The 25,496-nt window shown below is 40.6% G+C and overlaps 1 protein-coding gene and 1 long non-coding RNA gene across 5 annotated transcripts in view; both read right to left on the bottom strand.

Moving 5' to 3' along the window:
- Positions 1–1,442: 1,442 nt before the first annotated feature.
- Positions 1,443–12,203, bottom strand: LOC147193314 (uncharacterized). Its single transcript, XR_015103266.1, has 2 exons — positions 8,176–12,203; positions 1,443–5,126 (listed from the first exon to the last, which is right to left on the bottom strand). It is a non-coding gene; the product is annotated as an uncharacterized LOC147193314 (long non-coding RNA).
- Positions 12,204–12,264: 61 nt separating this feature from the next.
- LOC147193313 (voltage-gated potassium channel KCNC1-like) overlaps positions 12,265–25,496 on the bottom strand; it is a 68,867-nt gene continuing 55,635 nt past the window's right edge. The window contains exons 4-6 of one of the 4 annotated variants that reach the window (XM_086133279.1): positions 25,244–25,469; positions 20,019–20,026; positions 14,577–16,654 (exon numbers count right to left, since the gene is read on the bottom strand). In XM_086133279.1, the coding sequence (XP_085989405.1) occupies positions 16,503–16,654; positions 20,019–20,026; positions 25,244–25,469 (386 nt within the window). In that variant the 3' untranslated portion in view covers positions 14,577–16,502. Of the gene's footprint in view, positions 14,175–14,576; positions 16,655–16,813; positions 25,470–25,496 lie in introns of those variants that run through there. The other 3 variants (XM_086133278.1, XM_086133277.1, XM_086133276.1) reach the window with 3 other exon arrangements.

Genomic DNA, 25,496 nt, shown 5'->3' with positions numbered 1-25,496 from the left:
TAAATCCAGGCTTTGGCGTTCCTAGATGGAGTTTCCATGTTCTCCCCATGCTTTTGGGGGTTTTCTCCTGGTACTTAGCTTTCCAAAAATGGAAGACTCTAAATTGTCCTTAGGTGTTGTAGATCTGTTTATTCTTTTGGTAATGTCCCAATTACATAGCCATTCTAACCCGCTGTTATACCACCCGTCCACAATGTGTCGCGGGAGCTCTAGGGTTGATTGGCAACACGAGGAAGCCTGTAACACATTCTTGGTGCTGCTGAGTAAAAACTACTTTCAAGCTCATAAACGGACTGGTCTCTTCATATCAAAACTACAGGTGTACTTTGTGTGTGAATGGTTGTATGACTATGTTTGTATGTACTGTATGCAGCCAGCAACTGCCCTGTGATCAGTCCAAAGGCAGCTGGGATAGATTCCAGGACACCCACAATAAAAAATGGATGGATGAAATATAGCCACATTGCATTGATGAATCGAGCATGGTTGACACTAAACACGTTCGAAAAATGTATTTCCAAAATAAAGAAAATGACCCTTATGAATAATTTAGGCAACATGACTGTGTCAAGGTTTTAACCCCTCGGTCATGTTTGAAATATCTTACAATACATAAAATAAATTAGCGATTTCTTTGAGGGTAGGATGAGTTGGTTTCATGAGCACTCAAAGTCTATCTACCTAGTTAGCTAGCTAGCTAGGATTTTATTCAGTTTTTCATTTCTTTCTTTCTTTTCTTTTTTTAATAGCTATATCCACCAATTCATATTGTGAGGCCTAAAACTGGAGGAGAAAAGAGCATGCCCACTAGAGGGTGTTTTAGGAGAGACGTGCTGGTGGTCCAGTGTAAAGTGAAATAAAAGCACAAGGCACAAATGGAAAATATTGCAAGAAGCTTTAATCCCCCCCCCCCCCCACCACCCCCAATTTTCTTTTTAAAGGTAATATGCTTTGTTCTTAGCACCCCACGGAGGGTTTTACTTTATTCTGTTTGTTTGCCCTTATGTTTTATCTACAAAGGGTAAATAGGCATTCATAGTCAATTTCCAGATGTATCAAACTGATTTTTTATAAAGATTCGTTCACAAAGTAACTAATACAGTTTTGTTCTATACATGTTTCAGAAATATAAGAGAAATAATAAACATTCCATTTACATATATCTCATATTGATTCACTCGATATGAAATATTTGATATCAATTCTTTTGATTTACTGTAGCTAAGTTTGTCACACTCCGGGATTTGACATTTCAGCAGAAACACAGAAAAGTCATTGATGGAGGAAAGACCCTCATCTTGCATTCCCTCTCATGTTTCCTTATCCTGGTGTCAGTATAGCTGACAAACTCATCTATTTCTACGGCATTAGAATTTTCAAAGATTAGGAAGACAAAATGATACCATCTACCACATCACAAAAAGAGTTTGAAAGAACAAAGCTACAGTGGAAGAGAGAGTTTTATTATGCAAAACATTAGCGTGAGAATGTAAAAAGATGTTGGGCAAAACAACGTAGGACTGTACTTTATTTATCATTGGAATACTGTCGATAAACTACTGTACATTGCAATATAATTTTATTTTTTTCTTGCCTTTTGGGTTACACTATACACAATTTCCCCATAATTAATTCAAGTCAAGAAAAACAAACAATAATCAATCATCTTAAACATACACGGGTTCTGTTACACTGTCGAACCTTTTGTCCAATATCTTCCTGAATTATGATCTCTTGTATTATTGTGAACAGCGACAACAAACGACAACAGTCAATTGGAACACAGACCTCCGCCAAGGCCAAACAATGAGCACCAAATTATACACCCTCATATATAGTCACTTCCTGCAGAATTTTTGTTATGTTGTTGTTGTTTTTTTGCATTATTCTCTGATAAATTAAGGAAAATGTTGGCATACTGGAATGTTCACAAAAGTGTGTGAGTGTGTGTGTGTGTGTTGATTGGATATTGACTATGAAGTCATCACAAGACCTCTCCGGCAGAGGGAGGAAAATCTGCATTGAATATGTCAACACACATTTGAATGTGAACGGTTGTCTGTCTCTATATTTCTTGGAATTGACTGAAAATTCAGGATGTAGACTGCCACTTTGACCACAGTCAGCTGGGAATATTTGAACAAAGCACTTTTGAAAACAAGTCGTTAAACAAATAGCTGATTTGATGCATAAATCGCGACAGTTGAAAATCACATATAAGGTACCTGGGGGGAGAAATGATCAATACTGTTAGACACAATCTCACATTTTGATTAGATTTCAATCAACAATACTATCCCATATGACCGAATGAGAATAATCCTGCAAATGATTCAATGTCATCCAATCGCTTGTCTCTTTTCGCGGGAACCTTTGAATTGTTTTGCATAAATAATCTTGCCAAAAGTTCAAGCGGAATCAACAAAACAATCACAAAAAACAAAACGCTGTGGAAATACATTTCCAAATATGCGGCTGTACAGCATACAAGGTATGGAAGTTACCATGACATACTGTATGTCGTGATGATAATTTTAGCAAAAGGAGAGACCGAAGTCGGCTGATAGCCAAACTCGCTTACTTAGACAAGAAAAAAAAAACACAGTTGCACATAGATTGTTATATATTTTTTTAAACGGTAGCAAAAATAGAATTTCTATCTTATTTGCAAAAGTAACTTGCCATTCATTCATTGGTTTCTGTACTATTATGCATAGGGCTACTCAGAATGGCTTGCAGAGGTCATGCAAAAATATCCATGCTTGTATACCATGTTAAAGAAATATTCCATTGTCACTGTGTCATCAGAATAGTTCTTGAAACCCCCGGCTTGAATGATGGACGTTACTTTATTGGCTTTAGTTTCTCAACACATTTCCCCTGAGGTGTGGAGCTTTTTTTTTTTCTTCCATCACATATTGTCAGGAATTTATTACCAGGGACGTTGTGTTGCACTGATGATCTGGGTCTTCCTTCAAACATAAAGTACCGTATTTTCCGCACTGTAAGGCGCACCTAAAAACATTCAATTTTCTCAAAAGCTGACAGTGCGCTTTATAATCCGATGCGCCTTATAAATATATATATGGTACAGTCTCTTGATATGGCCAAATAGTTTTTTCGCTGTTGGTGTTCCTATGCCATCTAGTGGTGATTATTAGCAGGAAGCAATTGTAACCTAAAAGGGTTCTGCCCGACACTGATCGACATGTGCATTCGCCAACACACACTCCAACAGACAACTACTTTGTGAGCTCTGCGCAGCCATAATGAAACGAAGATAATATAAAAAGCAGAGTTAACTACTGACTAAACGAAGGAAGGAGACAAGCAAGACTTCTAAGGATATTTTGCCTTTTTTGTGGACGTGAGCCCACAAAAAAACCCTGCCTTTTTGTTGAATCAGTTGTCCTCATAACTTTTGCCTTTCATTTATTGTTTTGTAATTCATTCATTCATTCATTTTCCGAACCGCTTTTATCCTCACTAGGGTCGCGGGGGGTGCTGGAGCCGATCCCAGCTGTCTTCGGGCAGTAGGCGGGGGACACCCTGAACTGGTTGCCAGCCAATCGCAGGGCACACAGAGACGAACAACCATCCGCGCTCACACTCACACCTAGAGACAATTTAGAGGGTTCAATCAGCCTGCCATGCATGTCTTTGGAATGTGGGAGGAAACCGGAGCACCCGGAGAAAACCCACGCAGGCCCGGGGAGAACATGCAAACTCCACACAGGGAGGTCGGAGCCGGGATCGAACCCACGACCTCTGCACTGTGAGGTCAACGCGCTAACCACTGGATCACCGGGCCGCCCTTTGTTTTGTAATGCCATTTATATTTTGTTGTTCTACTTCTTCCTTTCATAACTGCTGCTGTGAATTGGGAATTTCTCCATTGCGAGACTAATAAAGGTTTTCTTATCTTATCTTATCTTATCTTATTTATCTTTCATGTCCATGTTTGTGACTAGTTCTCATGTGTTGCCAAAGAGAACCCCCCTGTATTTTTATGGACTTTGTGTCGTGCTTCATGCTTCATCCTGAGGGAGCTACATATGGACCAATATTCTGATTTCTTGCATGTAGTATTTTAAATGTTCTGTAAAATGCTTTGTTGCAGCTGCAGAGATTGTGAAAGCTCGATATAAATAAATCTGTATTGTATTGCAATCCTTTTAGCGTAGTGCCATCTAGTGGATGCATAATGCAACCGCAGCCACTATTGTAGCTTCTATATGCCTTGTAATGTGGTGTGCCATACATACGAAAACATTCATTGAGGGTGTGCCTTATACTCCGAAGTGCCCTTTAGTGCAGAAAATATGGTAGCTTTGACGACGATGGTGTCCCTTTATATCGCCACCGAGTACAAATACATTTTTGCCTTTTTTTAAATTTGAGACCATTCCATGTCTTGGTGTATTTTTTTTCAATATTGTATTCTATTTCGCTCATGCCATGCAGGTCAGCTAAAAAGGCGCAGTAGCAAAGCTGAGACACAAGAGAAAAAGAGGGAGACAGAGGGTAGCTAAGCGAGACAACACCCATTTCATTTTCTTTAGCAGATGTCTATCTTTTTTGTATTCTCTTATTCATTTACGGTACATGTCTTTGGGTTAATTTGATCGCAAGGTATCTTCGTGTATAGTATGAAAAGAATCCATAAAATGTGATACATTTCAAGTCCCTGGTTGTCATCTGAAGAGCTGCAACGATGTCAAATCACAGGATTATGTTCCAGCTGTGGCTGATGTTTCTGATATGTGAGTCGAGATCCTCCTGAAAGGCTAAACAGAGAAGCCCGGGCCTGCCACCATCACTTTGGCCTTGCATAGTACTCTGAATGCTAAAGTGGACATACTGATTTGAATTCGGCATCGCCCAATAGACGGCAACTCTTGTTTACATCGTCCAAGGCCTTGGTAAAGTTGGTCGAAAAGCAACTGCCTTGACTCTCGGGCAAATAAATAGGAACAGGAAGTCAAATTCAATTCGTTCAATGCATACTGAAGTCACGTGGAGGAAAGTCCGTGTGCCAATCTGCCACCATTTCTGCATCTTCCACTTGCTGCTTATCCCACTCTTATGAATTACTTCTCTGGCAGACAATGTTTAGAAACGCAGCACTAAGAAAAAGACAGAATAAAACTGAAAGTTAAACATTTGGAGAGGACAAAAAAAAATACAGATGTTAGTGGAACCAATCCGATTTTTCCCCCCACTGATTTCATCATGTGGAAATTGCAGCAAAACAATTTTTCAGTCTTATATCTTGAAATGCCTTATTACATTGTTGCAATACACCAGAGGGAACTGCAGCGCCAGGTTGGAAAAATAGATGATGTAAAGATATGCACAGAATGTAGTTGTGAAATTTTAAGAACAATTGCACATCTTCTGCTTTCTGCTTGGCTCTCGACGAAGGCGGACGCTTCTGCTCTGCTCCCTGCCCCCCCACTTTTTTTTTTTCCCTGCTCGCCACTTAGTCTTCTTGTGCTGTCTTTTGTCCAACTTTTTTCCCTAGCCTCCTACCGTGTTTTCATCTGAAGAACTAACCATGGAATTAGTTGGCTGGTCTCTCGATGTAATTGACAAAAAATTTTCGACGGAAAGAGCGGGCAGTGGGGAGCCTGCTTGCCCTCCGGGGACACTTGCTGCCGGATACGCCCTGGATCCATGGAGAAAGTGGAGACCGGTGTGCCTGACAGTACTGTCCGTGGAGGATGTGGAAGACATCTACATTATTGGCCTTTTGATAACAGGTATGCTGCTGTTTGGTGTTGGCAGCTTGCTGTTCTATCGCAAAATTCAACCGACGGGAGCAGCTCTATTGGAAGTGAAGAAGCTGCCGGTCACTCTGGATGGCTTGGCGCGAATGTCCAACACTCAGACTCAAGCGGTGACTGAGCTCAACCGCAATATTGTTGCGGTTTGGAGCGACTCCGCGCGATCGATAATACCATGGAGACGTTGGAATTTCCGCTTCGAAAAGGAATTGAGGATTGGCTGATCGGCGCCAGTGAGAGATACAGACCAAGGACTCAAGGCTGTCTGGAATTGCTGGCGGCCGTCTCTCCAAAACAAACAACGCTATCTGGCCTTTCCCCTGGATGGAAATACGCATGGAGTCTAGGGCCCCCCACCACCACCCCCCTCCTTCTCGGCCATGGACTGATAAGCCGGGACTGTCTTCATGATGAGCAGACCTCGACGAAGCAGCTATGACTTGTACACGCATACACATACACAACTGGACAACCACACGCGCATACACATCCTTGTTATCACCGTCTTCATCGCTCCGATTCTTTTTCCCCCGTGACGTGGTTCGATGATGCGGAGCGCAACGGTGACCGTGCGGCTGGTCATCGTCAGCGGCGTCGCGGTTACCCTACCCTACCCCCCCTCCCCCCCTTCCCATTCATCCCCCCCTTATACATGTTATGTCTTGTGACTTGTTGTAACTGTCTAATGCTTATTCATGTGCTAGGGTCTTTTTTATCCTGGACTTAAATTATCCTCGGAAGAGGATAGTTCGAGCGTGGTTTTTTTTTCCCTCTCCCTACCCAGCGTTTTTCCTTTCTGAATTCTGATTGTAATTTCCCCATTGCGGGACAAATAAAGGATATCTTATTATCTTACATCTTTACCGTGATTACAATTGTAGAATAACACTAGTGTCATGCGTTTAATGAGCAGTTAGAATCAGTTACACACTTGTAGAGTTTGAAGGGCAACACATGTAAGTTGTGCAATTCACATACAGTAGTTTCTATGGAGCAGTTTATGTCTATATGTAGCGTGATGTACTTTTATCTTTACTGTTATGCAAGAGGTGTATTGAGTGGGCCATCACCGATTGCTATGTCAATGGGTTCTAACAACAAAGTAGTGGCAAAATTTAAGTCGGGATAAGATTAGTCCAGAACCTCCGACATTCTCATGTGTGTGTTTTTTTTAATCAATGTATTTTTCATTTTTACGTTAGGCTAAGTTACACAATTACTTTGTCCATTGTTCAAAGTATAATGCTAATACGTTTTAACACTATAGTGGTACCTCTACATACGAACGTCTCTTCACCCGAAATTTTCAAGTGACAAAACTCCTCAAGAGGAAAATATTGCCGCTTGCTACAAAAAAAATTTCAAGATACGAAAGGTAAAAATACCGTATGGCTGCTACTCGCAGCTCCGATGTTCCTGAATGCAACCTACTCATAGCTGCTCTGCCATTGGCTATTACTGAGCATTATCCTGGCATCTCATTGGCTAAGAAGGCCTTCTACCGTCTGTGTCTATTTGTGTAGACAAATTGATATGTGCTTATGCAGCATCCTCGTCATTCGCCAATTCGTCAATTTTTATGCTTGATAAAACATTGATGTCTCAATTTTGGGGGGGGCTTGGAATGGATTTGGGCATTTACATGGAAAACGCATCTCTACTTACAAAATGTTCTAGTTAAGACATTTTTATCCAGAACCAATTAATTTCGTAAGTAGGGTACTACTGTACTGTAATCCGTTAAAGTTCGCCTTTTGGCGCACAACTTTTGTTTTATTGTTGTAAAAAGTTCTTCTTAATTGATAGTAGTTATTATTGTTTGGATTTTTGTTGTTTAGATTCCATTTCCATCGGACCGCCTTGAAATAAGTGGATTCCCTTATCAACGATTGCGTTACATTATTCATTGTCTTTGGACTTAACAGCGCCTGGGTTAGCCGCATTAGCTTACAGTTTTGGATCGTTTGACGGAAATTCTTCAACTAGGACACAGAAAAATGGTAAATATAACAACCACAGCAAATAATCGCGAGCACTATAATCCAGGGATTTGGGGTTCAAAACTACGCCTCCTCGGGAGCTTTTACAAGTGCTAAGCCGGCAAGACCCAACGTCCTACAAAGTAGTTGAATCGTTTAGCAGCACAAGCCGATGGAGGGGTGGGGGCCGCGTGAATGTAAACGTAAGCGGAGTTGGGGAAAACTAGCTTGGTAGCATATCAAGGGCAACAGATAGCCACTAACACCACCATTTTCAAAAGATTTAAGTTGCACGCTTTAGAAACGAAAACCCACTCTAACATTTTTTAAAACATTACAAGCACAACATACATCAGCAATAAGCTAATACACAGACACAAGATTGAGGAATACAATCATAGTTGGCTTACTTGGAACGGTGACTTTGCTTCCGCCTTCCTTTCCTCCTCATCGTGACCACTCATTTTGACAGCCTTCATCGGCTTCTTGTCATGCTGCTCAGTCGACAGAACACATCTCATCAAACACCCCATCAAAACAAAACTTGGTTCCCATTCAAGGTCTCTGATCTTTCCTCTGTGTTGCTCCTCTCTCAAATGGTACGAACGCGGTAAAATTTTACTTCATTTGTTGCTGCCAGATGCTTCATTGTGAAGAAAATGGATTATATTTGGGGGTTGTAAAATCTCACCAAAGGAGAATTACAGTGGATCTAAAAAATCTGCACACCACTGTTCAAACGCTAGGTTTTTGTTGTTTAAAAAAAAAAAAAAAAAAACGAGGGGAAAATCAATCATTTCAGACAACCACCACCATGAACGTGACCAATGACCTGCACAACTCATTTGAAAATAAAAGAAAAAAGGTGTGTCCAGAATTACCCAATCATATTCAAACTGATGTTAAATTGGACCTACGATTGGCTGGCAACCAGTTCAGGGTGTACCTCGCCTACTGCCCGAAGACAGCTGGGATAGTCTCCAGCATGCCCGAGACCCTCAAGAGGAAAATGTGAATTACAAAATGGAAGTTAAGTAGAACTAAGCCCCAAACACATTTCAGATTTTCAAGTACCGTAGTCCTTTCCTGACAATTTCAGACTCTCAAGGTTTTGCGCTAATATTGACTGATAATTCAAACTGCATCTCAAAAATGTTTTTTTTTTTTTGGTCCAAATGAATACAGGTTACCGTTCAAAGTAATGGTGGATTTCTTTTTAAAATGATTTATCTTGGTTTTTGTTTTTGGAATTTTTATATCCACTGTAAATTAATGAAAGAAGTGTTGAGGAGAAGGAGAAACACAGTCAGACCAACTACAAGGTTTACAAAGAGGGATGTGGCGTTCACTGACACACAAAACAAGAGGAAAACAAAACCCTTTTAAATCAAATTTTCACATTCGCTGTTTTTTCTTTATAGCACATAACAATAACAATAACAATAACAATAACAATAAGAGGGTCCAAGGAGATACCTGAGTTGTATATTGATTTAAAAAAAAAGGGAGGAAACACTTACAACGTGCATGTGTCTGTGTTTTGTCAAGGAATTTATTGAAAAAAGCAAATAAACAAACATAAAAACACAATATAGCAACACCAAAATAATTTATAACCTAAAAACTTCACACATGACGCACCCTTATTAGTATAAAATAATTTCTTTTGCCTGACGTAGATTATTTAGGTTTAATTGATAAAGGTTTAACACGTTTCTCAGATATTGTAATGCAATAAAACAATTCAAGAATAATTATTCCAAGTATGGTGGTTATTTTGATTTAGGATTGATCCTTCAATGAATACTAAATTACAAAACAGCTGGTGAGGATGTTTATGGACTAGTTTGTCAGGTCTACCAAATGTCCACCAAAAGGAAGGAATCTACTTGGGGGAGGCTTTTGTGAGCGCAAAATCTAGGATATGGTTTGAACTTGATAATGATATCAGTTGATCTGGACGGTTGATTGAAAATTTCAACTCGATTTGGAATGGAATGTGTATAGCCACCCACATCAGCAATTTATATTCGCATGTCATTTTGTTCTCGATGGGGTTGGTCTCATGGGTTGGTTTGTCTAAACTCTAAAGACTCTAAAGAATTGGATACACAGTTATTGGCGTAGGATAGGGACCGAATAGCAAAAATCCAAGAGCAATTGACACCCCATGAAAAGGGTTTGTAATTGTGTGTAGATGCCACAAGATGACGTTGAATCACTACATATTCCCATAAATTAAGGATGCCCATGTCCAGTCCGAGAGAGGCTCTACCAGCCTGTTTTAGATGTCTCCCTCTTCCAACCCACTCGATTCAAATACTGTATCAGGATCGTTATCAGCCTTCTCCGAGCTTGCTGATGAGCTCATCATTTGAAGGGAGACGTGTATTGCCGATGTCAGACTACACAAACGTAACCTGATTTTGAGTTGACAGACGTGTCGCTGATTTTGAGTTGTTTTGACGCGTTGTAGCTTGTGTAATGTGACATACTCTAATGATTGGTCGTGGGACGCTACATGACAACGATGACGACGAAAGTCTGGCATGCCAGAATTTTTGTTCGTCTTGCCGCATAGTGCGACACGTTCTACGTCGTCCTTCAATCGGTTGTTTATTTGGCTTTGAACAAAAGGGGAAATATTGGACAATATAAATCGCATTTCGGCTTATGCTAACTGCAAAGCTAGTAGCTGATTAACAAACGTGGTGTCATCAAATAAATTCATGACCTCAAGTTCTTTTTGGAGAATAGACAGTCCCATTCTCTTTTTTAAACTTTTTCTTCTTTTTTTGCCTGTTCTTAACATAGAAAAAAACCCACACATGCACATAATGCCTCAGTCGACTTTGCCAGCTGCTTGTCCCGCATCCTCGACAGACCAGCGCCGATGGACTGAATATTGACGGACGCTCACAATAAATGGGCAGGATCTGGTTGGCGACGGACTTGTCGTGTAACAACATCTCGCCCGGTCCAAGACACAGAACAATATTTACCTTGTAGTCTAACAGCGCAAACAACAAAAAAGTCGTGTTGTTTGACAAGGTCATAAAATAGGCTGGATAAGAGCTCTCAAGGATCGGACTTGGCCACCCTCTGGTCAAAATGAAACTCTTCAAATCACATAAACATACTTTGCCACAAGATACCACCAGATAGCACCAAAATAATACTTATTGCCCTGGCGGAAACACTATAGAGTGAATAGGGGAGTCTTTAGCAAATATGAAAAGATAGGTGAAAACAAATAAACAAAAAATAAAAGATAGCATTTGTAAATACTATACCGGGGTTCACAGTACAGGATAAATAATTTTTTTTTCATCCCATAAGGTACAATAAATAAAGCTACTTGAATGGAGTTACAACAGTTACAACAGAGACAGAATTAAGATAATGTTTATGATTATAATGCTTCATGTTTACTTCTCTGACTTGTACATTTTCCCGTTGCTAAATAATATCTCACTCTTCAAAGCTCTCATGCGTCTTTTTGCTATTTTAATCTGTCACTGGCTTCACATCAGCAGTTGGAATGCTTACAAAATGTGAAGCGTAGCAAAGCAAACTGTCATGGCTTGTGGCAACGGTGGTTGTAGGAAAGCTAATTACAGCTAACTAATGGCACCCATCCTCCTTCTCCTCTTTTCCATTCCTGGAAGCCATCTGTGCTGGCATCTCAAAAGAACAGCAATTAGCCAAAAAAAAGGCATATTTTTCCTAAACATTATGGTTGGTCTCCAAATTGTATGACATTTATGGACTTTTAGTTTGAAAATTCCACTTGAAGTCAATAAATTAAAAAAAAACCCTCTTACTATTTGTTGCTCAGTTTTCTGCGGGATACTACTTTAAATAAACCACAACAACCTTGAGTGTACTGCATTTCTATCTCACTTTAAAAATGACATTTTTTTATGACTCTTCTGGTAATTTAAAAAAAAAAAAATATATATATATATATGAGGCAGTAAAATAACTCAAAATGTTCCTGTAGCCAAGTGAGAGGCAGTTTTCTGATCCTCGCCACTAAAATGCCACCTTGTAGATGTTTACCTCCCCTGAACAAAAAGTTTAAAGTGTTGACAGAAGCATTTGCTACATCATGTAGAAAACAGGCAAACAAAAAACAGTCTCTCAGATGGGAGAATTGTCTTCAAGCAGAAGAGCAGACATTCTAACATTCATGGAAGAAGCTGGATTGTAATTATTATTAAGATGTTTTTAATATCTTAGCATTCGTGCACATTTACTGCATGTCTTTGCATAAATCTGATCAGCACGTGGCTATCAGCATCGCTTTTGATCATTAAAAGAAGCATAGAAGTAAAGGGGGGAGGGAAATTATCAGCTAAACATGTGAACGTTTCTCTTAGCACAAGTCTCTCAAGATCAATAGGAAAGTTGCTATACAAGACATAAGAAATGTAATCCCTCCCCATCCTGCAAAAATAAACTTTCCCACCCTTGCCCAGCCCCGTTACAGTACCTAGCTTGGTCTTGACGGACCAGTAGCATCATAGCATTTTGGCATGCATAATGTCAGCATGTCCTGCCTCTTTTTGCATTCAAAGAGATTTTTTTTGTCATGCTTTTGTTAGTGCATATGCATGTGCCAAAACACACACACACTCAATCACACACACACGCGGGCGCACACACACACACACACACACACAGACACACACACACGCACGCACACACACGTGCAGTTGATATCTGATCAGCTCAAGACTAAAATCTTACCACACACCCTCACATTATTTTCATACCAGAGTCCTTATTGCTTGCAATGGAAATCCATGCAGTTAACTACAATACACATTTTACATATTATCTACATAACCGTGACGTAAGTGGCACACTTTATCAAGAAGTGGCGAAAGGAGGTTGAGGTGAGAAACTGGGGAAACAGGTCTCGATGTGTGTGTGTGTGTGTGTGTGTGCGTGTGTGTGCATGTGTGTGTGTGTGTGTATATGTCTGTGCACAGTGTCCATGCCACGTACAGTGAGCTACATATTTGTCAGGAACCCCCAAAAGAAAATAAAGAAATACATCAACGAATGAATGCATCTAAATCGTAGATCCCTCTGGGAAAATGGAAGCTTTTGCCTAACATACCCATGTTGCACAATGAACCCCAAACCCTGCAGGACCAACTCCCATTTCAATCAGTCCACGTTAAAGCTGCCTTAAATTGACTGAATCGTGGCCCAGTCGCACTGACATCGTTATGCAGGTCAGCATTTGTGCCGGTACAAAACCTTGGCATGTACAGTACATCGGCTATCCACTTTAAAGAATGCGCCACAATTTTCAGTAAAAAAGTCCCACTTTGCTATTATTTGCCGCAAAATGAGGAATCAATCTGAAGCTGCTAAGCAACAACGAGAGCCGGGGACCTATTTTGTACGATAAGTTATGCTGACAGAAAATGCAAGGCTGACACTAAAAAGTTCAGAAACACTTTGCTCTCTACATTTGTCTTATTGGTGCACAATCAGGGGCAAATCAATCATGGGCAAGAAAGCTCTTCTAATGTCTGGCTCGACTTTAAGCACTTAAGACCAATATTGATCTCCTTTCCCCCTCCACTCCATCTTGCCCAGAATGAAAATAAGCACATTTGATCAAATATCACTCATTTTCCTGTAAAAAAAAAAAAAAAGTAAATTTTTCCTGTCAGGCAAGCTTCTAAACAACACCAGGTGTAAAAGTATAAAAACAATATAACAGAAAAAAAATACTTTTTACGAGGATCAGTTTTGTCACATAAGTTATTGTAACGATATATTTCTGACAAATGTGTTTGGATTTATTAGCTTTAACTACTCGTCAGCCTCATACGGGGAGTAAAATTGTTGGCTGGACGTTCTTCGTCAATTCATCATGAAAGGAAAGCTGAAAACAACATAATGGTCTAACCAGAGGCCATATACATTAATCAATATGAAATAAATCATTTCTAGTTCACTGCGTTATTATGAGGGATCAGAGAAACAGGCCTCTCATTTTGAGGAAAGTTGGGGGGGGGGTCACATAAAAAGACAAGGACAAAAAGATGCTTCATTAGGCAAAGAATAAATACAAACTTTGCTCAGTATTCCTTCCTCTTCTCATAAAAGTTGACATTTGCGCATCTGTGCAGAGGTAGATGCACATGCACATGTGAACACACACCCACGCACGCACCCACGCACCCATCCATGTGCACACTCGTTGCGTCAGAACACAACTTCACAGATCCCACAGCACAGTCTCCTTTATCTCCTTTGCATATTTGGACGTTGAATGCTGTCTCTTTTTTTTTCCCACAAGTTCCTCCCATGTGGCTTGTTGCTTATGTCCGTTTGCTCCTCTACCAAGGGCTGTCGCTCCAATAGCCGTTTACGGTGCCTCCTACTGAATTGCCACAGCCGAGACAAGAGATGGATGGCCAGAAGAGGAGGGAGATGGTGGGGGGGGGGGGGGGGGTGAGGGTGGGAGTTCATGATGGTTACAACAGGGAAAGAAAGAGAAGCCAAAAAAAGGGTGTAAACTCAAAATATTGCCATTTCCAGCCAAATCACACTGGAGTCAGCGCAACGTTGTATCGCTGTTGGTGGTGATGGGCAATGAGATGAAATTCTCGTATCTAGGCTGAGCAGCAGAGTTACTACGCTTGTCACGGCATGTGGAGCCAAATGTTGAATAATTGCTCCTGTATTGTTTTGTTCATGCAGCCCCCCCCCCCCCCCCCCACAACTCACCGCTCTTTTTAAAAGGCTATTAATGGAGAAGCCAACCCCCCGAAAACATGTTTTTCCTTACTATTCTTCCATTTGCTCCGATAATTCTCACAAGAGGCTCCATCTCGAAATGTGCTGACTCACATATCAATGTCAGGTGAGAGCGCGCGGGGAGAACATGGGGGTGACGCAGCAACTTTGCTCCCCGGGCATCCCATCTTTTTCAGTGACAGCGATTGCCAAAATGTAAGGCTTTTGACTGGCTAAAAAAAAGGAAGCTGCATTACCATTTGTAGATTTGTGTTTGACATCAATCCAGGCAAACATTACAATCCCAATGTGAGAATGTGAGAAGGTGTATCATCCCACATTGACAGATTAACCTTTCCGTATGAAATTTTAAAAAACAGCATTGGCACATTAATAACAGCAAATGGAAAACAGGGAGGCTACGATGATTGGCTTCACATTTAAATATGTGTGACGAGAACTAGCTGTTCGCTTTAGGACGTAAAACGTATCCTTGGTGGACAAATAAAGACCACAAATAATTTGCATTTTTCCTTTAGGTTTATTGGAACACCTTTAAGAGGTCTAAAGAGTGTCGAAATGAATCTGGAAACACTCTGACTACTGAGGAGGATAAAAATCAAAGTAGAATACATTATTTCTTCCTAATATTTCCAAACCAACCACAGCGGGTTCCCACGTTCAGGGTTTATCCACAGTTAATGAAACATTTCTTCGGATATTTTTCGCCATTTCTCCTGCAACGAGACTACGACTCATGTTTAGTGCGCATCAGCGTGGGGCCTAAATTGGAAGCAGGAGAAAGCTCATCAAGAGATTTATTTTCTATTTTACAGTGTGGGTACACAATGCAATTATTCTGACTCTCTTTCCCCGTCTTGCTTGGACAAAGCGAGAACAAAAACGGTGCCGCGTGCATCTCAGAATAACTTTCATTTAATATCGCGTAGAAGGTGCAGAAGTGCCACAGCTTCATTTTGTGAAATGCTTTTTACCTACAACTTTTTTTCTACTTGTAGATACATATCATAGTATTGTTTCTGTTATTAGATACAAACACATGCTAGATGTTTGTGTGTGAGTGTGTTTCTTTTTATCTGCGTGCATGTACTATGGGGTTTGTTTTGTGTCTAAGGGTATTCCTATAGCTCACAAAAGTTAGTATATCCTTCTTTTTTTTTGGGGGGGGGGGGGGGTAACAATTTAACCTATCTGCTCCAGGGCCAATACTACAAAATGAAAGTTGGGTATAAGTTAGAGTAGTCACTGTACAGCGGTATATCCACGTTTCATTTGTGAGATACTCTCGCTCGGGTGCAAAATTGACGATAAGCCTGCGAACACAATGCACTTTGTTCGGTTTGGATTTGCACTGAAGAAACTCCAAGTGAACCCAAAGTGCTTCTCCACATACTGTACAAACTGTATGTTGGAAGACATAGCTGTTTTCCGTACAATATGCTAGCTACCTCTACACGATGCCACTGCTCTATTGTGCGGTATCTAATGAATGCAAATCCTTCCGGCCGTGTGTATACCATACAAGGGACTGTTCAAGAGTTAGACTAAATCTCCAACGATTGAGACATTGGGACAAGTGCAGGTGCAACCGACAGAGGGAGGAAGTAGCACAGGGAAGCTAGCTGAGCTATTACGCAGTATCAAGCTAAACTAACCTTGTCTCTGTCCTTGTTAGTCACGCAGGTATGTTTGAGTATTTAAGAAAATACACCTGCCAATCTACCTACCTATTTCAGTATATTCAAAAGGGGTGTGGGTCATTTTAGGACCTTAATATTTCTTAAAATGATCTGTATTCATATTGAGTCTGTAAAACTGAGTAGTTGAGATGGCTAACGTGTTTTGAAGGTACAGCTTTCCATGTGTGTCTTTTGTTGTTTTACCCCGCCACTTAGCTCGAAATGTACTGTCGTTTTGTGTGTTGTGATATTTCCTCGGTAGCTATACTGTACTACAAGATGGAGGGGATGGGGGAGTGGCATCGCCTGAGGCCGGGTGGCTCGAAATGCTCAAAGGTGGAGTTGGTGATAGGGGTGAGACGCAGCGGTGCGCCCGTCATCCCAGAGATGTTATTTAGGCTGCGAGATTTCTCATAACCTGTGGCTACATGACCATGGGATGCACAAATCCAAGGATGGAAAAAAAAAAAAAAAGATGTCGACCACAATGCGCATTCATGTTTTTCATGAAAAAGTAGTAATGTGAACCATGTGTGTGATGGGATTGTGATGCAAATTTGAAAGTGAACAGATGTTAAATACATTTATGCATACATGACGGCAGCACACATTAGAACCAGCAAATATAGGCCATTTTGTTGACGAACAAGCATTTTGTGAAGTTCAAAACAAAACCAGCCCAAACGAAATGAAATAGTTGAGACCAAAGGAGGAAGTTGGAAAAGACAGACAGATAGACAGAGGGACAAACAGATGGACGGACAGAGACAGGACAAAACAGAAGCATGGGTTACAAAAATCAGTTGCCACAATATCCCTTGAACACATACATTTGTGTGGCACAGCTGTGTCCAAGGGACGATACAATCGTTGAATACAAATCCTCAAATCTTCAAATGTTTGTGAAAATTCATTAATAATTTTGTCCTTTTCCTTTTGTCTCTGCATCTCTCCTGGAGAAGAGACTCTTTCCAAAAGTGCTTGTAGTAGTGGTTCATGTTAGGAACATCAACTGTGGCGGGCAAAATATGCATGGGTTAGTCATCTGGAACTGAGCTCAGACAGAATTCGAAACACAGATGTCGGTCCGGCAGCATTGCAAAGGTTAAATTTTAGGTCTATATTGCTTCCTGTATACTTATGCAACAGTGGACCAGTGGCTAGCATGTCCGTCTCACAATATATCTTTTACAAATTCAAAAGAATCGTCACAAAACTTCGATATATCTCCCAATATATCTTTTCCACAAAGATTTGGCAACAGTTTGATTCCTGTGTAGAGTTTGTATGTTCTCCCCGTGCCTGTGTGGGTTTTCCTTCCACATTCCAAAAACATGCATGGCAGGTTAATGGAACACTCTAAATTGTCCCTAAGTGTGATTGTGAGTGTGAGTGGTTGTTATGTGTCCCCTGCGATTGGCTGGCAACCAGTTCAGGACATACCCCGCCTACTCCCCGAAGTCAGCTGGGATAGGCTCCAGCATACCCGCGACCCTCGTGAGGATAAGAGGATTAGAAAATGGATGGATGGATGGATGGATGGATTTGGGAACAAAACATCCCAGACAAACAAGGAAAAATCCAGAATATGAAAATTATAGGGTATCCGTGTTTCGGACATCCCATTAATGCACACATTTTTTAAAAAAAAATGACAAAAATGGACATTTGTGGTTTTCACAGGACAACAACCATATGTGTATTTCGAATGTATGCACATATGTTGTCCAGATTTAAAATAGTTTTGGAAATGGTCTGCCAAGTAGCCCCCTCACCACTTAAGTTGCCTATACCTGCTATACATACGTCCAATTCATAAGATAAGACCAGTTCATTTCAGAGAAACATGCACAGGGGTCCCATGAATTACAACAACTAGAATTACAACACCTTCAGCATGATGCCAAGCTGATTATTTTTTTTAAATCATTTGTTTTTATATGTTCCTAAGCAAGTCTGTCAGAATATGTCTTCATGGCAAATTGGTCCATGCAGCGAAAAAAGCAAAACATAAAAAGAGTGGGGATGGCTTTACTGTACTGAAAATTTTCAATAGAGTCATCAACTCATTTGACTCTCATCACATTAGTGTCGATTACAAAAAATCGCTAGTCTTGCATTTCCTGGTGTGTGCAACTAAACCTGACAGTACTTAACAGGGCATATTAGCAAACATTTATTGAGCGGCAGTAGACATGTGGCCCCCCTGCACTGACGTCAACGCTGGAGCTGAGCCAGGCAGGCACTTCATTCGAATCTGTAGAGACAACAAGGGAGCTCAAAAGCTACGTTCTGGCAAAACAGGGCTGCCTTGGTTGCTGGGAGCATATTTGTTAACGTAGCCTAATATCACCGGACAGCTCAGTATACTCAGGAGTCAGCTCAGATCTGATCCCTTTGTCAATGAGGATAATCAATAATGTTTCTACAGTGAGGATGCTGAGGATGGGGATAGATAAGATGTTATGGAGACATGGTGGCACTCAGGGAGGACATAAAACTCCAACTCAAGTGTGTGATTAATGCAACATCCATTTCCTTGTTTTCCTTGTTTTGTGCAACGATCTTTCTTCAAATATTACCTCTGCAATGTGAGCTTGCCAAAGATGAGTTCTCCTCAAGGGCCAATACTATAAAAGCAGTTGCGCTTAATGGTATTTTGCTTCATAGAGTGCCGTATTTTTCCACACTGTAACACACTTCGGAGTATAAGGCACACTTCAACGAATGGCCTATTTTAAAGCTGTTTTCATATACAGTGGTACCTCTACTTACTAATACCTCTTCATACGAAATTTACAAGTTACGAAACGCCTCAACTGGAAAATATTGCCACTTCTTACGAAATAAATTCCAAGATACGAAAGGTAAAAATACAGTATGGTCTGCTAGTCGCAGCTCCGAGTTTGCTGAACGCAACATACTCATAGCTGCTCTGCCATTGGCTATTACTGAGCATCATCCTGGCATCCCATTGGCTAAGACGGACCACTACCGTATGTGTCTATGTGTGTAGATAGATGGATGTGCCTATGCAGCGTCCTTGTCATTCTCCCCCCAGGCCATGAAGTGTTCCGATTCTTTTACGTAAATGTGAATCATCCAGAAAAAGCGTTCATCAGTACGGCGATCGCTCACTATGCTGATGTTTGCCTTGGATATTTTTAAAGGATTGTTAAAAGCCGACAAAAGCAAACATCTTTGGATCAGTTCTTTACAAAAAGCCAGGGAAAAACCACTTCTCAGAGAGAACATGAACTGAAGAGGGCAAAAACAAGTTAAATGACCATCATTTTTATTCTTTACTCTATTCTTTGTTTTTTACATTTACATTTACATCTACTTAATTTCGTAAGTAGAAGTATCACTGTATAGGGTGCACCGCATTATAAGGCGTATAGAATAGAAGCTACAATAGCGGCTGCGGTTGCGATAAGCATCCACTAGATGAAGCGACACTAAATGGAATACAATACAGCTTTATTTATATACACAGCTTTCACAATTGCTGCAGCTGGAACAAACCGCTTTACACAACATTTTAAATAGTATGTCCAAGAATTCAGAATATTGATCCATATATAAGGTGCATCGGATTATAAGGCGCACTGTCGGCTTTTCATAATATTGAATGCTTTTGGGTGCACCGTATGGTGCGTAAAATACTGTAATTATATATGACCTGAGGCCGCTGATAGCACCTTCAATTGCACTTCATTCGCGCCCGCAGTTTTTTCTGTCATCACGTCCAATTCACCAAGAATATTGCACTCATGACGTACCGGTACAAACACGGCTACAAGTTTGGCCCTGATTTTTCCTCAGTTGAAATAAGCTACAGATTGCGCCGGGAACATTGTGGCAGAACAATGGCAGCTAGGAAGAGGAAGTTGACATTTTTAAAACGGGAGCTTGGTACTGACCTGACCGAGGAGGTGTGAATGGGATGGTATGAAAACTTATCAATCGTCACCAAATTTCACATACACATCTCTAAACATGCCCACATCAATCTCTGAAAATATCAAAATGAGTGTCTCAATATTTTGGAGTTAATGGACACAAGTATTTTCCTCGTTATGCGAAATTACGCTGGAGCTTCAGAAGGGCATTATAATGGCCATGAGATCCAAAACACGGTGGCGACTGTTTAGATTTTTTCCGACGTTCATTTTCAGCTGCAAGTTTACATCTGCTTTCTCAAGGCATTATTTGCTTCACTCAAACTGCATGTGGCTATTAGCACTAGTATTACTGAATTAGATGCTATTTATCAATGAGGCTCATTTACATAGGGGTGGGCAATTTCTCTGCCAAATATTTGCAGATTTCCTCATGTAAATGCGCGCAAATAACACCAGAGCACTGAGACAGAATGTGCTTGGCAGCGCTGTTGGCTCCATTTTTACCGGTTAACATCGCAAACAAGTCACATGCAATTCTTGAGTGAATTTGACCTTTAGTCACACGGAAGAAACATTCGCAAGAGTCACAAGAAGACCGATGTGTGAGAAATTTGTAGTGAATTAACATGACATTGGGCAATTTGAGCTTTTTTTAAAACCCTGCATTTCACAATAAAAAAAAAATCACCCTATTTTTTTAAATAATAACTTCAAAATTGATGTTCAACAGAAAAATACCTTTTTTGTTTTCCTTTTCTGCAACCACACATAATGCCAGGAATGTCTGTGTAGTTTCCCGGATATGTTTTCAACAACAAATGAAGGACGAGGAAAAAAAAAGTCCAAATCTAAAATCACAACTGACAGTTTGATTCGTACAGCAAACCTCTGCTATGCCAGCCAGCACAAATTGCTGTAGTTGCTAATTACTCTTCTTCTTCTTTTTTAATGTTTGACGCAGTATTTTTCTTTCTTCTGTGTGCGGGTTTGCATCCAACTGACTCTTGAATTAACGTAGCCCTGGAAATATGTCCTTCATTTCACACGCCAACTACAGATTGCAGAATCACCCAAGCGATCAGAAATCAGTGTTTGAGGGCAGCAAAAGCACCATGTGACATCAATTGGTAGTCAATGTAATGTTGTTTATATTTTGGTATAAATCAAAATGGTTCAAAGTAAAATCCAGTCAGAGTCTATAATGCAATTTTGGACTGCAGTCCTTTGTCAAATACGCAGTGCTCTCACAGGGCTGTGGTGTAAAAAACTGTTCTGGGCTCAGTTCCAGAGGAGACAGAGAAGAGAAGACCAACCAATCAACCACCAGCTCTCAATGGCCTGGCAGAATAATGTGCCAACCAGTGCAAATTGGCCACTTTCACTCTGGCACCCACGTTTGATTCACTGTTTCCTGGTATAATAATAATCGTAGTAATAAAAATAACAATAATAATATTCTCCCTCTCAAGGATTATATCAAGTTTATGTTGCTGAATAGAGAAATTGTCCACAATAAATAACTTATGTTGCAACATTAGTATACTTTAGTATGATTTAGTTTTGCTTGGATCAAGCTATCCCACCACTTGAGTGTGTTTTTGTCGCCCCCTATCGGTAGGTACCAGAGTGAGAAGAGACGGGGTTTGAGGAGGAGCAGGAGCAGGATGAGAGGAAGACAGCTGAAAAAGGAACAGACAGATACAAATATGAACCAACTTAGAACACAAGAGAGGAACAAAATAATTTAAAAAAAATTAAAACGAACAGATGGATCATGTAACCGTCACGACAGACAATCAACATACTTTGTACAAACATGTGACTTGCCACAACCCAAAGAGTTAAACGGGAACACAACAACTACATGCAATCTTGAACGTTAAAACCCTGACCCGGCAGTACCTTCCCAAAAACCCCATTACCTTAAAGCAGCATTCCATTCTGGAGGATCAGTCTCACTAATAAACAAACCTGCATTCTAAACAGTGCTGCACTCATCGAATCATAAATATGTGCTGCCTGTATAAGTGTGTGTGTGTGTGTGTGTGTGCGTGTGTGTGCATGTGTGTGTGTGTGTGCGCGCATGTGCTTGCGTGTAGGAGGGGCAGCAGTGGAAAGTGGATGTATGGAATTAGAGTGATTCTGTTTGTTTTGGGCCAAATACTTTTTTTTTTTGGTATTACATTTAACCGCTTCAGGGATAGCGGTCACTTCAGTGGACATCTTATCATGTTCTCAGGTTCCAACTCTACTCAACTTTATTTATAGAGTACTTAAAAACAAACACCACTGCGTACGGAGGGCTGTACATGGAGCAAAGATCACATAATGTATACAAGAACAAACAATAAAACACAGATTATCATTATTGGTGGATGAAAGGGTTAATGTTGTCATGTGGTTGTTGTCAATTTTATTTAATGCCTTTAAGAAAAAGAGATCTGAAATCAACCAGCCAAAGGATGGTTTGGATTTATTTTTCAACATTATGAACTAATTTTTTTTCTGGTTCTCCTGTGGAGGGAGGGGGAGGGGGGTAATGAACATTCATCATTAAAAGTTGTAATGTAAGATTACAGTTTATGGTTTGCATACAGAAATTTACGTTATAAATATGAAAAACCGAGTAGGCAGCCGTCAGCAAGTGCTCTCATGAGCCTTGCTTTTTTTTTGTTGTTTTTGTGTTTGTTTTGTCACTTTGTGTTTGTTGTTACGTCGTGTGGACCTGATGTGGACTTTTTTCAGCATTTTTTGGCCACGACATTCATCAAGGAGGAGACTCTGTGCTCGGTGGTTGCGCCTTCTCGGCAGCATGGGTATACCAGCACTGTTTTTGCCTGGGAGGAATGTCGGCGCCATTTGACTGTCGTTGCTGGACAGTCCCGGGGCGCTTGTGTCTTGCGCCTGTAATGGGCAGCATTTTTCACAGCCCCGCTTTGTTCAGCGGAGGGATCGGTGCTGTTGAACGGTCTGCGGCTGGATGGATGTAAGGCTTGAGGAGCCGACGATGAGAAGAAAGGAGCGTTAGCGCGGAGCGCCGATGCGGATTTGGAACTGGGAGTCGCGGCTTGGAGTTTGAAGCGGATTACGTGGGACAGGAGAAGTGAACTCATCTCTTTTCGTCAATGGACGCTACAGCTTCGTGTTTGCTTTCAAAACTTAACTTGTAGCAGACGTGTGCACATTTTCAGCATGTCGTCTCTGATCCACTGGTGAAAGGACACTTTGATCCTCTCCTCTTTCATCTATAACTGCTTCAGACAACAAAGTGTATGCAGAAAGGTGGTGAAGATTGCACGACTGTCTGTGTCCTATGTGTTGTGTTGTGTTATTTTTGTTATTTTGACTTCAAAATGGCGCCGCGAGAGTGGCTGCCTTTCCAGCAGCTCCTATATTTTGTTGTTCTACTTCTTCCTTTCATAACTTTGCTGCTGTGAATTGGGAATTTCTCCATTGCGAGACTAATAAAGGTTTTTTTTCTCATCTTATCTTATCTTATGACATCCAATGGCTGAACTTGGATGAGATGATTGACTGTGGGAGATAAGTGTGGTCATATTTAAGACTACAGATGGAAAAATCAAGCAATCATCATTATCTCTACAATCACCATCTAAAATTTTACAGTTGTATGACTTGCAATGAAAATTTGCAATTTGTCGGAAATATGATGTGGGGAGTGTGTATTTAGGAGAAATGTTTTGATTTTTATCACTGTTATAAAGCAATTTTACAATCCTCAAAAAGTTAACAGGGTGGCTGATTTTTTTTGTATGAAAGATACAATGGGTTTCGGTGCATGTTTCTGAAAAAAAAATTGAACTTTGATTTTAAAATTTTAATGTTTGGCTTTAATTTTGAAATTTATAAAATTAGAGGGATAAGCTGAACAGTTGATACTTGGAACGGTTTGAAAAAATGTAAGAAATTAACGGCAAAAAAATCCTGATTCTTGAACTTTTCGTCAGTTATTTCAAAAGGGAAAATGTTGAATTTTTGGCATCGGTAGGGATAAGCTGCACAGTTTAAAGTTGGAACGGTTTGAATTAGTCAGAAAATGCATTCAGCCTTTACACAATACCGTATTGGCCCGAATATAAGACGGTGTTTTTTGCAATGAAATAAGACAAGCGAGAGTCGTCTTATATTCGGGGTCTAGACGTTATACCTATTCACGTCGCTAGATGGCGCCAGATATCATTGAAGCGAATGCTGAACTTGACTCCCCAGGCCAAAGTGAACCCCTGTCACGAAGAATAAAAATAAAAGTAGCGGTAGCACGAAGAAGGAAAATAAAAAATAGTGATAAGAAATAAAAGAGAAGAAAATAATCGAAGAGATAACAGAAAATGGAGAAACGTAGCAACAATCTGGAGAAAAGTGGGTCGAAGATCGGCCAGGTTAACCGGCAGCTGAGGAGAAGTTAGGATGTAATTTACATTTCAAAAACCAGAAGCCATTCATTTACGAATGTGATTGCACTTTAGTTTACATATTTAAATGTTCAGATATTAAGATTTAAATTAGGCAAATTAACATGCTTTTTCTCTCAAATATATTGTTATAATCATTTGTTTCAGATGTACTGTAATTATTTTTTGTATAAAAATTACCGGTAATTTGGTGTTCAAAAAGTCATTTTTCAAACTTGAGTCTTGAAAAAGAGGGGGTCGTCTTATAATCAGGGCCTTCTTATATTCGGGCCAATACGATATATGCTTTTTGAAGGCATTTCTTCAATGATTCATAATTTGAAGCCCATTATTCACATATTTACAAACGAACTCGCTATCTGTCTGCAAGTGACTTAAACCTACGGTCTACCCCGCAGCAGCAAAGACGTGGACTAAACAACCGAAGGTTTAGATTGAATTTCTACCACCGAATTCTCAGTCTGCCAGGTGAATCTCTACACCGCTCCCCATGCTGCGACATCACGGCCAGTTCGTCGGAGGACGGTTTGCCAAAAGAGTTCGAAAATCAAGATCCGCCACATTTTCACCCGTCGCGAATGCGCTGTCTCGGAAAAATAGAGCCCTATTGATTAAGAACTAGCGCCCTGCGTCGTAAAGATCTCTTTCTCAACCTCCTGCTTTTCCGAACGCCACTTGCTGCTCCTACCTTTTCGAACATTGCCATCCGTTGTACGCTGGAATTCCCCAGCACTCAGTAGGAAGCAGGCCCGATCGTGTGGGTAACGTTCGCGGCTGGTGGTGGAACCGTGACCCCCGATGGCTGGGCTCCGCTCATCCCCCAAAACCTGGTCAATGGTGGGACAGTCTTCATTAGCCAGTGCTGCTGCATTAGCTGCCGCATCACCATTTTGTTTGGAATCTAGGTTTGAAGGAAATGAAGTAGGAA

This window comes from Hippocampus guttulatus, chromosome 16, assembly GCF_054856545.1.
Source record: "Hippocampus guttulatus isolate MCC_2025c chromosome 16, RoL_Hgut_1.0, whole genome shotgun sequence".
Taxonomy (NCBI): Eukaryota; Metazoa; Chordata; class Actinopteri; order Syngnathiformes; family Syngnathidae; genus Hippocampus; species Hippocampus guttulatus.
Note: the sequence above shows the minus strand (reverse complement) of the source record. Positions and strands in the feature narration are given on the sequence as shown.